The 16,913-nt window shown below is 39.2% G+C and overlaps 2 protein-coding genes and 1 long non-coding RNA gene across 3 annotated transcripts; 1 reads left to right on the plus strand and 2 right to left on the minus strand.

Annotated features, from left to right (window-relative positions):
- Positions 1 to 36: 36 nt before the first annotated feature.
- On the minus strand, positions 37 to 1,446 carry LOC113462509. Its single transcript, XR_005506575.1, has 2 exons — positions 1,146 to 1,446; positions 37 to 1,065 (listed from the first exon to the last, which is right to left on the minus strand). It is a non-coding gene; the product is annotated as an uncharacterized LOC113462509 (long non-coding RNA).
- A 2,579-nt stretch (positions 1,447 to 4,025) lies between these two features.
- Positions 4,026 to 12,085, plus strand: LOC103703675 (CSC1-like protein ERD4). Its single transcript, XM_008786601.4, has 6 exons — positions 4,026 to 4,517; positions 6,208 to 6,353; positions 7,884 to 8,159; positions 8,298 to 9,142; positions 10,680 to 10,935; positions 11,300 to 12,085. The coding sequence occupies exons 1-6, from the start codon at positions 4,247 to 4,249 to the stop codon at positions 11,675 to 11,677; spliced, it is 2,172 nt and encodes a 723-aa protein (XP_008784823.2). The 5' UTR covers positions 4,026 to 4,246; the 3' UTR covers positions 11,678 to 12,085.
- Positions 12,086 to 12,863: 778 nt separating this feature from the next.
- LOC103703718 (phospholipase A1-Igamma1, chloroplastic) lies at positions 12,864 to 14,894 on the minus strand. The gene has a single exon (XM_008786665.4). It carries the CDS (start codon positions 14,616 to 14,618, stop codon positions 13,119 to 13,121), a length of 1,500 nt encoding a protein of 499 aa, XP_008784887.2. The 5' UTR covers positions 14,619 to 14,894; the 3' UTR covers positions 12,864 to 13,118.
- Between the last annotated feature and the right edge of the window lie 2,019 nt (positions 14,895 to 16,913).

Here is a 16,913-nt window from a genome sequence, read left to right on the forward strand (position 1 = left end):
GTGGCGTTGGGAATGTTCTGGAGAAACCAAGAAGAAGGGAGATTTAAATTGATTAACGGGTTGGTTCGGGTTAACAGGTTGAGTCCGAATCCAAACTAATCCAATTCGATTTAAAGAAATTAAATGGATTTGCATTAGCCTGTATTGGGTCTGATTTAAATCCAAGTAGGTTCAATCAGATTAGAATTTAAATTGATTAAGCCAATTAAAATTTATTGGGCACATTTCCTTGCAAGTCAGCCATATTTGCCATACCAACAAGTTGGAGAGCAAGAATGGTATTGGGTTATACCTCCACTAGATCCTCCATAGTTGCTATATGCTGCTCAAGCTTCAATCTAGCTTCAGCTAAATCCTCCATGGTCTTCAAAACGATCAAGTTGGATGATATTCATTCCAAAATTAGGCTGATAGATGTGGTGTCAGATACATCCTATCAACCTCCTAATCTTCGACTAATTGGATGTGGGGGCACTGTTTACACGACACCATATCCAAGTCCAAAATATTTTTTTAACAAAATGCTGCATTATACTCACCTCACTGAAAAATCAGGCAAAAAGCTCTTGAATTAAGTACAACATGAGAAACAGTTTGATCGCACATTGGGGGTGAAATATTCTACTATTTGGCTTCCCTTTCTCCCCCACTCTTCTCACTTCTTTTTCCTCCAAGTACATGCATGACATATGAGAAATAGTTTGATCCTATTAATCCTTCAACATGAGAAAAAGTTAAAAAATATGCCTTTTTAACTTAAGCCATACTGACCTCAATTATCAAAAATCGTAGACCTAACATCAAATTCTAACTCTAGAAATAGAAAATCTCATTAGGAAAATAGGGAAATAAAACATAAAACAGCTAGAGAAAGATAAAGAGAGGCTCAGATTTGCTTTTCAATGATCATAATATTTGATTTCCTTTCCCTCCACTCTCTTCCAAGCCTCCTCCTAAAGGAATGGCTGCAGCGGTTGCCTCAGCGGCCATCGAAGCTACCCCACCGTCAATCCATTAGGATAAAAAATAAGAAGATATGATCGAGGGTTTAGGGTTTCCATAACCCTAAGAATTTTAGAATTAAGGAGTTAGGGTTTGCAACCCCCATGAGCTTGAAGATCTCGAGATTAGAGATTAGGGTTTACCCATCAAGAATATTAGATTCTCCATCTTTGCAACCTTCATACAGAACTGAAGATAAACATCATCATTATTGGCTCTGAAATATATAAAAAAATAGGAAAAAAGAGATGAAGAGAAAAGAGAAGGTGAGAAGATAGAATAATCATTATTCTGGTAGTCGAGCCAATGGCAGAGCATATTCCACATGTTTTGGTGCCAAGGATTCCTTGAATGGTGGGAGATACACCATCTATAATTGCGTGACTTGGTTGCTTTAGAACCTCTCAAAGAAACTAAAAAAAAAAATCATACCCCACATGTCAACCATTTCATTAATAATAACAATAATTGAAATTAATTCTCTTTATTAAATGACAGCCATACACAAGTGGATGACTTGATATTTTATATAAAATAAAGTTGTATCACACATCAAACTCTTGCATAAATTGTATATAAAGACATATATAACCCAACCATCAAGCCCTCCATGCTCTTTAGTACTATTTCATTAATGATGCCTGAAATTGGTACCTACATTGATAATGATGCATGTGGATGGCATGGTACTTGCAAAGGAACAACCTTCACAAACTTTTTTTTATAAAAGAAACAGATCATCACCACCAGAGAAATATCTTAGGATCCTTTAGAGGAAGGCCATCCACAGCCACAAAAGCGAATGGGGGACGTTGCTATACTTTATCCACCCTCGTGCTCACAGAGGATCCAAAGCTGTCGGAACAGAACAACAAACAGCATTTCTCACACTGGTCCATGCATATTAATTGTTATAATGACCATAATGATCACCATCATTCTCCCCTTTTATAATTTCATATCATTTAATACGAGAATAATAATTATTTTGCCATAAAGTATAAGCAATATTAGAAGAAACTACAGAATTGTCCAACTTATTATTTTGCCAAATAAAAAGATCATTTTTTTGTCATACAATAAAAGTATATTAGGACAGAAGATTAATATAGAAATCTGAAATTTAAAGTATTAATCATATAATAGCTATCCTAAGTCCTAACAAAATTAGGGTTTAATGACATCTGTTGTTTAGATATTGATATGTGGTTATGTTAGGACGGGTAAAAACATCAACTACGTTTCGCTGGTTTGCATGTTAAAATATGTGTCTGCTGTCTCTCCAAAATAGGTGATCCAAGAGACACTCGCGCGTCCAACTGTCAGTCCCGGAGACGCGCGAGAGAAACGGCCATTTCCGACGGAACGTTACGTCCACGCGTCGGTTCACCGAGTTCGTTGCGCGTCTCGGGATGGCTGTTGCCCGGGTTTCCTGCATTGGCACTTTGTTCTGAAACGGACACTGCCGGCTGCCCGAATAATTAACTTCTTGCCCGTGTCAAAGGGACGCCTCTTTGTGGACCAATCACCCAAAACTCAAACTCAATTGCGGGGTGTGAACGTGGGTGCCATGGACAGGACACTCTCGGATGTAACGTGAATCCACGTGTCTGTTTTCCGCGTCCGCTACGCGTCTCGGGATACCCGTTGCCCAAGTTTCCTCTTTTGGCATTCAGTTCTGAAACGGACACTGGCCGCTGCCCGAACTAATTCAACTTCGCGCACGTGTCAAAGGAACGCCTGTTTGGGGACCAGTCACGTAAAACTCGAATTCAATTAGAGGGTGAGAGAGTGGGTGTCGAGAGTATGGGTGTGTTTATTGATGCAGTGGCTTCACGGGAACTGAACAGTGTGGAAAGTGGAAACCGTTTTGATACCGTCGGGCAGGCCGGTCAAAATACAGGTGTCGGCAGAGAAGATAGACATGCCACGTGGCATTGTCGACGAGAACGTGCTATCCGAGTGGGGCCCATAAATCTTTTTCGATGGGTACACCCGCGGGGAGGGACCTGGTTGTGAGATGACACAAATACCCTCCCATCATCCACGCGGAGGTAACTTTGGCCGCGTACTATGAATCATTTAATAGAAGCATGAAACCTGGAGCAGAAAACGGAATGGCTTTCCTCAAGAATCTGCGTACTCCACAATAAATATATTTGGTCTTTGGACGGTTAGAGTATGGAATAGTTAAAGGTATTTAACTTTAGTTTTAGATCGAGATCTAATGACAAATGAATATATAATGTGCATAGCATTATTTTGGAGTCTCGAAGCAATCGCACATTATAATTTAATATATATGAAGTTTTAAACGTAAGAACATAAGTTATAGCTGCTAATTGCTAGAATTTAAAATATATTGAAAATTTTTACGTATCGCTTATATTTCTTACGAGGCTAATATTTAGCTCATAAATCTGAAATACTCACATCTGATCATCGAATTTTGGTTTAATAATTTTTTTAAAAAAAATTGTGCATTATAATTTTTATCGTATAATGTTTGATAGATACTATCAGAAGATAGACAACTAGCAAATAAGATGATGTTATACACTGTGCTTGGTAGGTTGTTGTTGCCAGGTGATTTTTTTTATCCCAACGGATGCCAAAGAGAAAAAACTTCCAAACGATTGACAATGTCGGATAATTTTTTTTTTTTTAAATTTGAGATACTCTCATACCTGATCATCAAATTTTGATTTAATATTTCTTTTAAATTTTGTGTATTATGAATTTTATTGTAAAATACTACATAGCATCGATGGTTGCTATCATAAGATGAACAACTAGTTTGCTGTTGCTAGGTGATTTTTTTTAATCTAAATGGGCACCGAAAAGGAAAAAAAATAGGAAGATTGACAGTTGCACAAAGAGGGCAACCTAGTAATTACAGCAGCGGCAGCCCGCGCCCACAGCCGTTTCCCGTCCCATCAAACGATTCAGAAGCAAGCAAGCATCATCAACTCGTCCCCTCCCAAAGCGGTCATCAAGAGGCAGGACCACCCCGGCGCTAATTTATAGCTTTACGCCTCGCAAAAGAGGCACCATTAGAGCAAAGAAAAGAAAAGAATCAAGCTTCCCGGACCCTCTTTCTCTTCCCTTAACCGAGGCAAGCGCTCTTAGTACCCATGCCCCCCATTCAAACGGCTTTTTCTTTCTGAAACCAACGGCTAGTCTCTGGAAAACAAAGAAGAGGAGGAAACAAAGCAGCGGAAGCCGGGAGTGAGGACAAGAGGAGATGGACTTCAACTCCTTTCTGACGTCGCTGGGGACGTCCTTCCTCATCTTCGTGGTGTTGATGCTTCTGTTCGCGTGGCTCTCCAGGAGGCCCGGCAACGAGGTGGTGTACTACCCCAACCGAGTCCTCAGAGGGCTGGACGCATGGGAGGGGAGGAGGAGAACGAGAAACCCATTCGCTTGGATCCAAGAGGCCTTCAGCGCCACCGAGGCCGATGTCGTCGAGGCGGCCGGCGTCGATGCCGCTGTCTATTTGATTTTCCTCGGTTCCGGTATGGCCTTGGATTTTGGCCTCAACAAAAAAACAAAAAAAAGAAAAATATTCCATTTTCTTCTTTCGATTCCCTTTATATTTTATAGTTTTGTAGATCTTTATTGTTTTTTCTTTTTATTTTGAGTTGTGCTTTTATGATTCTGGTTTTCAACTTTTTTTTCTTCTTGTATTAATGTTTGATGGATTTTGATCTTTTTAATATCTCGTACGGTATTCAATTGTAATTGTTTCGATAATAACTTAAGGCTGTTTGTAGATGGTCTTTTTTCTGTGCTCATAAAAGTCGACTATTTCTTTCCTGATATGAGTTTAAATTTTGTTTTATGTTTTTTTTAAGGAAAAAATGTGGCCTAGGGTGATAGAATTTCTGCCCAAAAGAAAAATCTAAATTTTGAGGATTTTGCGAATCTTCCTTTTTTTTTTTTGATATATCGGTATGATTATATGACTGTCTGTTTAACTTTGATTTGATCATTTGAAAGGATTTGTTTTAAACTACGCATGAGAACTACTATCACACCCTCAAGGCCTTATGGGGTGTTACAACGCACTGTGTTTCGTCTTAATCGAGATCGAGGATGTCTATTTTTTTAAGTTAAAAAAAAATCTTTATAAATTTCTATAATTTTTGCTCTGTATCTTGTATAGTTATGAGATATTTCTGGGCATGTTATCTTCTCTGTTGTTCTGAGGCAATGTTTAATTTGGTTGGAACTTTCTCTTTCTCGCTCAGTACGAATCCAGCATTTGGGTTTCCATTTTTGTTATATGTGGATTTGTTGTCCTTGGGGATACTTTATTTGTGGGTAGTTTTTTTATAAATTATTATGGGTAAAGAAATTTAGCCTACCTCTTTAATAGATCTTTGGCATGTTTGGATAAAGAAATTTAGGCATGTCCTTTTTTTTTTATAATGAATTCAGACTTCTTCGTTCTTCAATACTTTGCCTGATAACAAAAAACACACACACAAACACACACATATAGATATAATATATTCTTGACATTTATTAAAATAATTTTTCTCAATATGTTGTTTTTCCCTATTTTTGTTTCCTTTCAACAATTATATAAATGCTGATAGCTGCATTGGTCCTTTCTATTTCGCCTTTCTTTTCCTTATTTTCCCTCTCCATCTTAATTGATGTTTAAACTTGGTTCTGTCTCAAAATTGTAATTGCAATATATGAATGCCATTTTAGGTGTTTGCTTTTATGCTTGTTGGGTGTTCGCTTCTTTGTGACATAATTCAATGATCGAAGTGTTCCGAAAATAGAGCTTTAGCTACTTCATTGTTAGTAAATCCCTTTGCCTTTGGTCTGCCGAAATAGTGCTGAATATGCTGAAATTTATTGATTTCATTGAATACTCTATGAAGTGTTGACACATTCTTTGGCCTGTTAGGATTTTGCCTTCCAGACTTAAATTAGCTATGTTTCATCATTGTATTTTTTTATTATAATGTAGAAGCAGCATTTATTAAACTATGAGTCAGTTCATTTGTTCTTCCATAAGAAGAGGATAATTCATGTATGATAGACATTATAGATGTCGTTCTCATGCCCTTCAGTAACAAAATTACTGTAGTATCAATTAAGGTTGGCATGCTGTACAACTTTGCCTCACTTGCAGAATTAGCTGACTCAACATGCAACATTCTGAATAGTTTAGTTCTTCTGCTTGTCCAGTTCTTGGGATATTGGTGTTCTCTGGCATCGTGCTGCTTCCAGTTCTTCTTCCAGTTTCTGGAACCGATCATAATGTGAAGGCGCATGCTCAGAACAGTAATGGGACCTTCAATGATCTTGACAAGCTATCAATGGGAAATGTCCAAGTAAGTTGCATTAGTCTTCTAAAGCTCAGCCTTCTTCTATTGTAGAAGGAAAAACAATCACTGGGAAGTAAACCAAATTGTTCATAACCATTGACAACAACCTGATTGATGCTAACTTCATATATCTATAACCGTATGTAGAGGGATCTTTAATTCCTAAGGACCAGTTGCTACGTTGCCTGAATACTCTGTTGTTATTTTGGCTCAAGATTTTGATCTGAATGATGCCCGCCTATCGATTACTTTGCATGAATATAGATAGGATTCAGGCTAACCAAATCAGGTACTAGCATTTGCTGAAGGAGTTCCCATGTTTTTACACTGCTGTTCATGTTTAGTTCGGTGAGATTTTCTTCTTCTATGTTTTCAAGTGGTATGGAAAGGGCTAGATTCGCCAAATTGAATGTACTTGACTCTGAAAAAGAACATTGCTTCGGTGAAGTTTTTTTGGTCTCTCTCTGTTCAATAGGTGAATACCAAATATGACCGGAAGTATTTGGAACCTAGCCTGTCAATCATCATTGCGGATCGTAGTGAACTAAGCATGATCTAGCAAGAAACTCAACTGTAAAGCTGTTGTCCTTTATTGTTGGAACTCCTAAGCTGCCTTGACAGGTCATCATTTTAATTATCTTCTGATTTTACCATTTATCTGGCTTAACAATGATTCATATAACACTAAAATGCCTACTAAACTACGAGGGTCCCTCTAAATGGGTAGCATCTGCATTGCACAATGGTTTAATAGTGAATGAATATATCCACATACTACCTGCTTAATTTTGTAAGAAAAGTCTTCCCATCAGTTCCAATATCTTTATAACAATACCTGGCGTCTCTTGATGAGAATCAAAAGTCAAAACTCAAACTTACTGTTCCCAATATAATATTGAGCAGTACAAATATTCTGACTTCACTAACTCTTACATCGTCGTCCTCTTTAATGTTCATGCTCATGCGCTCTTGATTGTCTCATCAACTAGCATTCAGGCAGGAGGGTTCCTGAATATCAGTAATTCAACTAGCACCCAAGATCTGTATCTATTGACTGACTGAGAAAAAAAAATTAATTGTGACTTCTATTGGGCGCAAACTGTTTCTTAAACACGTCGAGACGCCAAGTGTGGATTTGGAAAAGATCCTGGTTGGACAATTCTTTGTGGTTCTTCTTTGGAAAACAGCCACCTTGGCTAAGCTTTTCCTCCTTCCAGGGACTCAAGAAAGTAGGTTAACAAAATAGCCTGGTAAGGAGATGATGCAATTTCAAATAGCTTAGTTAAAGTTGAAGTACCAGTAATTTAGTGTTGCCAGCATCAGTACCCTTCATATCTAGCCTCTTTAATTTCTCTTAAAAATGAGATGTATGTAGTTAAGTAGATGAAAGTTTCAGAGGGTTGACATCTACTGGTGGGGAAATGTTGCATCCATGTGATTGGAACATAGTTATAAAGCTTTGCTTATCACAGAAATGATTTTTCGCGCTGGCTTTATTTATGCTTTCTGTACTATTTGTTCTGTATATGTTTTCAGGAAAAAAGTCCAAGGTTGTGGGCATTTTTGCTTGGAACATATTTGATTTCTTTTGTCACCTTTTATATGCTATGGAAATCCTACAAGCATGTCTCCGATCTGAGAGCTGCAGCAAAATCAAGTCCAGAAGTGAAACCTGAGGAGTTTGCCATACTTGTGAGAGACATTCCTAGTGCTCCACCAGATCAGACCATAAAAGAACAGGTTGACTCATATTTCAGAACACTCCATCCAGAAACCTTCTACAGGTCATTGGTGGTGACAGACAACAAAAAGGTAGCTAATTATATTATCATTCTGCTTATAATTCTTGTTTCCAGTACTTATGACCCAACCTGCTCCAATGAAAGGAGAAATATTAGAATTCTCCACGATCGGAAACAATATCATCTTCTTTTGTTTCCACTCTTTTAGGTCAACAAAATTTGGGAAGAGATAGAAGGTTACAAAAAGAAACTTGCTCGTGCTGAAGTTGTGTATGCAGAATCTAAATCTACAAGCAAGCCAAATGGCACAAGACCTACCAATAGAACTGGCTTTCTTGGTCTTATAGGTGCAAAAGTTGATACTATTGATTATTGCAACGAGCAAATTAAGGAACTGCTGCCTAAATTAGAAGCTGAACAGAAACTCACTCTCAGAGAGAAACAGCAAGCAGCAGCCCTGGTTTTCTTCAATAAAAGGCCAGCTGCAGTTTTGGCCTCCCAGACCATCCATGCTCAGATGCTCGATAGATGGACTGTGATGGAAGCTCCGCAGCCAAGTCAGTTACTATGGAAAAATTTGCCAAAGAAGTTATATGAGAGGGAGGTACGACAGTCTATTGTCTATGGTGTTGTCTTTCTGATTGTGGTCTTCTACATGATCCCAATTTCATTCATCTCTGCAATTACAACCATGGAGAACTTGAGGAAGCTGCTTCCCTTCTTGAAGGTTATAGTAGACCGAACTGCAATTAAGACAGTTTTAGAAGCTTATCTGCCTCAGCTTGCACTTATTATCTTCTTGGCTTTGCTTCCATCGTTCCTCATGTTTCTGTCAAAGGCAGAGGGAATCCCTTCTGAGAGCCATGCAGTACGAGCTGCCTCGGGGAAGTACTTTTACTTCATCATATTCAATGTCTTCCTCGGAGTTACAATTGGTGGAGCACTGTTTAGTTCTCTGAAGACCATTATAGATCATCCCAAACAAATTGTTAGTATGCTTGGGACGAGCCTGCCTGCAAGTGCAACCTTCTTTCTTACATTTGTCGCTCTGAAGTATTGTTCTCATCTTCCACATTTGCTTATTTTCCACTAAAGAGTAAATGCTATTTGTTTGCATCCCTTTCTTTTCTATGGTCTAGAAACATGGGCGCATCTATTTCAAGTTTCTACTCATATAGCTTCTAATCTTAATCTTCAGATGCAGCACATTTTCTATATCCGTAAGATGATTGTCTTTATCTATTTTCAGCATACAATACTAAGATGTGCTTGTTTCGTTATGGCATGATTTATAGTGGTAAACATCCTTTTATTTTGTGATTCTTTTTAAAGCTTTCCTTGCATAAAATTTTCGGCACAAGCATCCTTTTACCAGACTTGAGATCCACAACAGGTAACCTGATGCTAAAAGTTATTTTATTATTTTCTTGTAGGAAATAATTGCTCTTTAATTAGACCTTTTTCATCTTAAACACTTAAGAAGCACTTAGCTTTTCCAGCATATAGGCTAAACACTGTAAAAATATTCATTTTTAATTATTGATGAGAAAGAAATAAGCAATTGGAGAAAACTCAGGAGTTGCAGAGTAGAGGATAAAGTTTTACAGAACTCATTATCCATTTTCCTTTTTGTTAGTGCCATAAATGTATAGTTATCTTTCTCACATTTCTTACTAGGAATATAAAATTCTATTTAGCAGGCTTTTTTAGTGAGGATATTTAAAAAGTCGATAAATGTACCCAGGATCGCTGATACCATATAATCCATTTTGTTGTTATTTTCAATGAATAACAAAATGATTAGAAAGCACTAGCTGTTTTAGTCCATGATATATGCCAGATACTGTTTTCTGCAAGTGATTAAATGGTCACGGCATTACCTGCAACGAATAAATCAATGGATGGTCAAGGTGGTTATGATTCTACGATATCCTTCTCAAATTTCTTACTAAGAAAGCTGAGTTCTGTCTGTTAGCATAGTTATTTTGATCACGGATATCTATAAAGTTTCCAACTAGAAGACTAAGGATACTTGCTTCCATCTAATCTCGGCTGCTATTGTGTTTTAGTTGAAAAGCGTACTTGAATAAATAATGTAATCTGTCTTGACCTCTTGGCAAACACTTTCCTATATATTATGCTACATGCCAAACAGAATTCTCTATATGTAATGATGCAGACAAATAATGAGTACATTTGAGAATGCTAGAATAGCTCAATATTGAATACAATGATACTGATTGAGATTTTATGATTGTGTTTAGATATGATCTCCATCTTGTGTTGGAAAGATCCAGTAGGAGGAGACATAAGTGATATCTGGAAAAAGTAGTGCGATAAGTTGCTGGAAAACAGCAAATTTTATAAGAACAAATGGCAACAATTGGATCATAAGGACCAATACTGAATAGATTGGATTAGGTTTGTTGTTTTTAAATATCTCTGTGAAAAATCGATATCTCACTTTCATAAGGAAACTTAATTTGTAAATCCATCTTTACAAATTTATGGTCTGTGAATTTATTATAACTGGTTGCTGTCATTTTCTACTGGCACTATGACAAGGAATTTCTATTGGATTGGGTTTCAGATTTTTTGTTGGATATGGGCTTGAGCTTTCTCGTTTGGTTCCTCTGATTATCTTCCATCTGAAAAGGAAGTTTCTTTGTAAGACTGAAGCTGAGGTGAAAGAGGCATGGGCCCCTGGAGACTTTGGTTATGCTACTAGAGTTCCCAATGACATGCTTATCGTAACGGTTGTCCTCTGTTATTCAGTAATAGCTCCTCTGATCATTCCCTTTGGTGTTGTATATTTTGCCCTTGGTTGGCTTATTGCGCGAAATCAGGTGAGTGAAAACCTGTCATTTACTTTTAGGAAAGAAAAAAAAAATAATAGTAGTAATTTATGATTTTACATTAATAATCTCAAGTTTGTGAAAGAATATTTTATTAAAAAAAGGATGAACTTTTTATGTGTTACCTTTAAAATGGCACACATATCATTTCAATAGCTGATAAAAACCTTTTGAGATTTACTCTATTTCATTGATGCAGTAACTTGCATACACTACTTTGTTTGAATGGGAGTTAATTAAAAGAGACAACTAGAAAGCTAACATGCTAATAATTAATGTAAACTTTCATTGCATGAAATGGGAACGGAATTGACATTATCTAACAAAATATAATTGGCCGCTTCCCTCTATGCAGGCACTGAAAGTTTATGTCCCAAAGTACGAGAGCAATGGGCGAATGTGGCCTCACATGCACTCAAGAATTCTTGCAGCTCTGATCATCTACCAAGTCACCATGTTTGGCTTCTTTGGGTTGAAGAAATTCATTTATGCTCCATTTATGTTGCCCCTGATCATATTATCCTTCATTTTTGCTTTTGTATGCAAAAAACGTTTCTACCTTGCCTTCTACTACACTCCATTGGAGGTTGCATCCCGAGATTTGAAGGAAATCCCGAACCTTGAATCCATATATGCAGGTTACATTCCTCCTTGCTTGAGGCCTGAGAAACTGGAGGATGTTGATCAATTTGAAGATGCCCAATCACATACATCTAGAACTACATCTTTTTAATGCAACATGCATCCTCCTTGCCTCGATTATGTCTTAGCGCAGCATTTATTCATCTGCTAACTCACAGTTGGCGATGATCTTTACTTCCAGGACTGCATATAAAGTAGGTGTTTGCTTGCTCAAGAGTAGAAAAAAGTATAGATGCTGTTGATTGGTTGTACATGTGTGGGTGCTGTGTGTCTGTTGATAGAATTCTTCTGGGATTGTATTCAGCATGCTAACTGTAGTGACTGAGGCCTACTATATTTTGGTTGTTTCTTTTCATCTTTTCGGTTATTGGTAATACTGTGATGTCGTATATAGTTTCTAGTTGCATCTTGTGTACTTGAAGTTGTAGGGGAAAATTACTTGATGGGATGTAATTTGGTCTTTGTGAGAAGTTTGTATGCAGTATATTGTTTTTAGCTACATGCGGTCAGCAGCTTTTCCTGCTTGTCATGTTTCTGGTGGTGGTTCATGTGCACTGATACCATTCCCACCTGGATTCTTCATCACAACTTTGTTACTGGTTTCTCACTTTTCCCCACCATGGTTGAAGTACCTTTACCCTCAGCTTTTCTGAAAACTGATAATTGATAAAATAGAATAGTTTATTAGAAGATATTATACGAGTATCTACAGGATCTAAATTATCAGCAGATTCTCTAAGAATATTGAAAATTCATCCAAGAGTAGCTCCGTCGACAGGTTCTCTAAGAGTATTAAAAATTTGTCCGAGACCGGCTCTGCCGATTAGAACACTTGGGGCTCATTTGGTTCGTGGGAAGCATTTTTCCTTCTAGAAATATAATTTCTAGGAAGCAGATTTCTAGGAAGATGATGCCTAGAAAAGTACTTTTGACATGTTTGGTTGACAATGGGAAAGTGACAGATTTACAAAGTACTTATGTTTGGTTGACCATCCACTTTTCTGGAAAAGTTATGTATAATTCTTATTATACCCTTAATAAAAATTAGGTCTTTAATGCTGAAGGGTTTTTTTTGAGAAAAAATAAAAATGGAGTGATTCCCGCCTCATGAGAAAGTAACTTTTCTATGTTTTTCATGGGAAAGACTTTCCCATGAAATATGGAAAATATGATAATGTGGGAATCATATTTTCATGGAAATATAATTTTTCCGTCTTTCTCCTTTGAAAACTTCAACCAAACAAGAGGCATCTCATTACTTTTTCATTGACCACATTTTCCTCCCTTCTTTTTCCGAACCAAACGAGCCCTTAGAGGAGCTTTAGTGTTAATTGCTAAAATCAATTATATATAGAAACTAACACAATTAGATCGTGTTGGCACGAGGGAAGCAAAAGTGAGCTAGCATATGCTATTGATCAACTTGTTGCAACTAAAAATAAGATATTGTTGAATAAACTCGTCTTGTAAATTAATTACACAATATGTAGCCCAAGGGGTCTAATTAATTCCAAGCCTTAGTGGTGACTAAGTCATGGGCCACTTCTGTAGGGCGAGGGGATATCCTCGGGATCCCTCTGGGGCGGCACCCATCTCCCATACGAATTGCAGGCCATCCCCTTATTAGCCGACTGATGCCAGCACGGCGGTATCCGCAATTCCTCCCTCAACATCCCGGACGCCTTATTCACCAGCGCCACATCCCTCTTAGCATCAACCCGGAACTCTGTGTCCGAGCTAAGATATCCATCCACCAAGTGCAAATAAGTCTCCAAGCTATGGAATCCCGGGATATCTAGTCCCTTCTTCAGATACGGCGAGGATCTCACGTCCAGGCCAAGCTCCAGCCCAACGTGGGTGTAGACCCACTCCAACGTTCCAGTAACGTTCTCAAACTTCTTTATCTTCTCGTTGAACAAAATCCCGGGCATCTTCGGCACCACGTCCTGCTTCACGACCACCCTCAGCGTCTTCACCTCCATTTGTTTCAGCTTCTCCCCGAATGCGATGTTCCCGACGCGAGGCGCCCCGAAGGATATCACGCTCACCGGGAGGTCCGGAACGGCCGACGCCGCCTCGTAGGCGTTGAGAAGAGCCAGCGCGCCGCCGAGGCTGTGGCCGGTGATTGTTAGGCTTACTTGCTCGCCTTTCTCTCTGTAGAAGCTCACCAAACGTTTGATCTCCTCCATGACTTGCTCTGAGGCACTGGACTTGTTGTACCGGGTGGCGTCGCTCTTCGAGGTGTAGATGCTGAGGAATCCATGCTCGACTCTGACGTCGCCATGATCGGAGCCCAGCGGCTCGAGCTTGCCTTGCAAGTCCCCGAACCACTCTGCCGGCGCGATGGTTCCGCGCCATGCGACGACAATGTCTCGACATCCGATTCGATGGGACTCGGTGTCGTCGCTCACTGCGACGTAGCCCATCCAGTTGGAGTCCTTGCTCCAGGTATCAGCATGGATGGAGCGTTCGAGCCAGCGAGGGAGCTCGATGTGGGACATGGCGTAGATGTACTTGGTGACGTCGTAGCCGTTCTTGGCGAGGCCGAGCTTGTCGAAGAGGCGGCGGCGGCAATAGAGGCAGCTGCCGCAGTGTTCGGAGAAGGGGTTGAAGTCGAAGGCATCGTAGGTGGCCTGAGCAAACTCGCCGTACTTGACGATCTCGCGGCGGAGCCAGCGGTGGAGGGGGTTGAGGAGACGGGACCAGTCACCGGGGCCATGGAGCTCGGAGCACAAGGAGGAAACGTCCTCTTTGGGGGATTCCGTTGGGGTCCGGCGATCTGCGGGCAAGGCGACAGCAAGGCTTTCAAGGGAGTTTTCTGGTTTGGGGGTGAGGTGGAGGTGGAGGAGGTTGGATAGCGTCGTTGGGAGGTTGATGGTGGAGTTTGAGCGTTGTTTTTGGTGGGGCAGCTCGGCGGCGGCTGCGGCGGCGTCGGGTGTCCGGTAGGCGGCGCAGGGTGCAAGAAGCGAGCGCCTGGTGATCAAGGGGATGGGAGCGGGGAGGTGGACGGTGGAGGAGGATGCCAAGGCCATCAAGAAAGAATGGTTGGAGGGAGCGAGATACGGAAAACTGTGGGTTGATGGAAGGGTTCTGAAACCTTAAAACCGTTTATATAAAGTGCGGAGATAATGAAGTACAAAGAATGGAAGGTAGGTGGATAGTTTAAAGGTCAGGCTGCAAGCCGGCTTGGAACAATTCCAAGTCAAGAATGTGATGTCAAATGGATCGTATGACTTCGAATTCATGTTGCCTCAGTCAATCTATTCGCGTGTGGAAAATTCTTACTAAGTCCTGATCTTTCTTGAAATCGACTTTTTTTTTTCAATGAATGAGCCCAACATGTGAAATTTTTAATAATAAAATTAAAGAATCTGAAAACAGAGTTCGAACTCTGGATCTCTATTCTGATACCATATTGAAATCACTACTTATCCCAAAAGCTTAAACTTATAGAATAAAATATATTTATTTATATATTTTATATTATTTTACAGTCTTTCAATTCAACCATGTTTCTTGGGGTGGTATGAGATGGAATGAATCAGAACAACCTTGTTGCTTCCTGAGGAAGAATAATCCTAGTTACAACTTCTTCAAGAGCAGTTGGAGAAGAGATGGTGGGTCAAGACAGTGGTTGGTTTGAATGTTGTACGTCAACATGCATCAATCCTTCTCATTCTTAGGAATATTTCCGTGGTGTGTCGTGTGAATAAGAGAATTGGGAGTCCAATGGCAATTTGGCTGCTTATGAGAAGACCATGGAGCCAGAGCTAAACACCAAGAGCGCACGTATTCTTCCCATGGTTCCAGAGACGTTTGGAAATCTTGTAGCCATGTGTTTCGAAAGACGAATAGAGCCATAGACTGGATCGCCTCATTTGTAGCCCAATACTCCGGAGAGTTTATTTAGAGGACATTGACAGTTTAATCCCTTTTTCTTGTATCTTTTACTTTTTTTTGATTTAACAGGATGTATTCACGTTAGAGTTATATGAAATGCTATTTTTACCAAAAAAAAAAAATAATCTTGCAGCCTATGCGCGGACCCTTCCCACACACTTGAAGGAGACCAGGTCGGCAAAACTTTTATCCGAGCTCACATCGAGTGTCGTTAATTAGGTGCAACTAGGGTTGGCTAAAGACGCATAAAAACAGGATTATAGTTTAAGGTGAAGTCAAATGCTTGGTTCGACGTGGTTTTAGTTGACTCACGTGTGGTACATCCATGAAGTAGAACCACAGCCACATGGCCGGAGGGAGATGGAAATGGTTGTGAATTTGTGGCAAAGTAGATTAAGAGTTGGGCTCCTAATAGGTGAATATATTAGATCTAATTGCGTTGTTTGGTTGAGTGTTTGGCGAAAATGGAACTTTCAACTATTGCAAGAAAGGAGTTAACAGATGAGAATCCATGGCATTGTTTCTTAAATGAATGGGAGTAGTCTACTGCTGATAAATCTCCACTGAAAAGCAGAAGGAAGGTTATCATTTGTCATATTTAGGATATATGTTTCATTTGTGTTTAATGGCTGTCATTTTTATTAGTTTCCATAATATACTTGAGAGGAATATCCTCACTAGATTTAAGGTTTGGGGACAATAAAAATACATGTCGAGAAAACTCAAATTTTCAACCGTCCAAGCGTGCAGAGAGTTAGCGTTCCCACTTCACACCTTCATGAGCTGACCGCATTATTTATAAACTATCTAATACCAATTGTTGAAAGCTGGATGGTAGTATGTATACCATCTTCAGAAAAACAGGAAGAAATATGGATGCTAAATTATTGAAAGAGGAGCTATAAAGATCATTCAAGAGACAAGTTGACGAGAATAATTTTCTCCCTTGCAGTTCCTTCTGATGTTTTCAAGCTTACGTAAGATGTGATCAAAACAATCACCAAGAAAGTAAACTGCACATTATTTTTGGATATTCGACGATCTAATAGCACTCCTATTCATCTGTTATATTTTAAAATTTTCTTGTAATAGTTCTTTGGAAAACAGAATGGAAACCAAATAATAAGCATGATATTTCTGTATGACAACATTAAATATGTGAATGAGATTTATACCCGGGAGAAAATGCTGGAATAAGGACAAGTCATTTAATCATTTCAGCTTGTTGTTGTGTGTTCCAACTAGCGCTCAATGGCCCCCTTATCTGCCCTCTCACATTGCACTGCACTTTATAAGCATGTATATAATTAATCGCTTGCTTGAGTTTATCTAATTCAATGGTCCAAGCCAGATCACAAAACCAAGAAGTAAAATTGACCAAAATTCAAATCACACTTTAATTTGGTTAGGAACCAATGGTTTCTTCT

Source organism: Phoenix dactylifera, chromosome 16 (assembly GCF_009389715.1).
Source record: "Phoenix dactylifera cultivar Barhee BC4 chromosome 16, palm_55x_up_171113_PBpolish2nd_filt_p, whole genome shotgun sequence".
In the NCBI taxonomy this organism is placed as follows: Eukaryota; Viridiplantae; Streptophyta; class Magnoliopsida; order Arecales; family Arecaceae; genus Phoenix; species Phoenix dactylifera.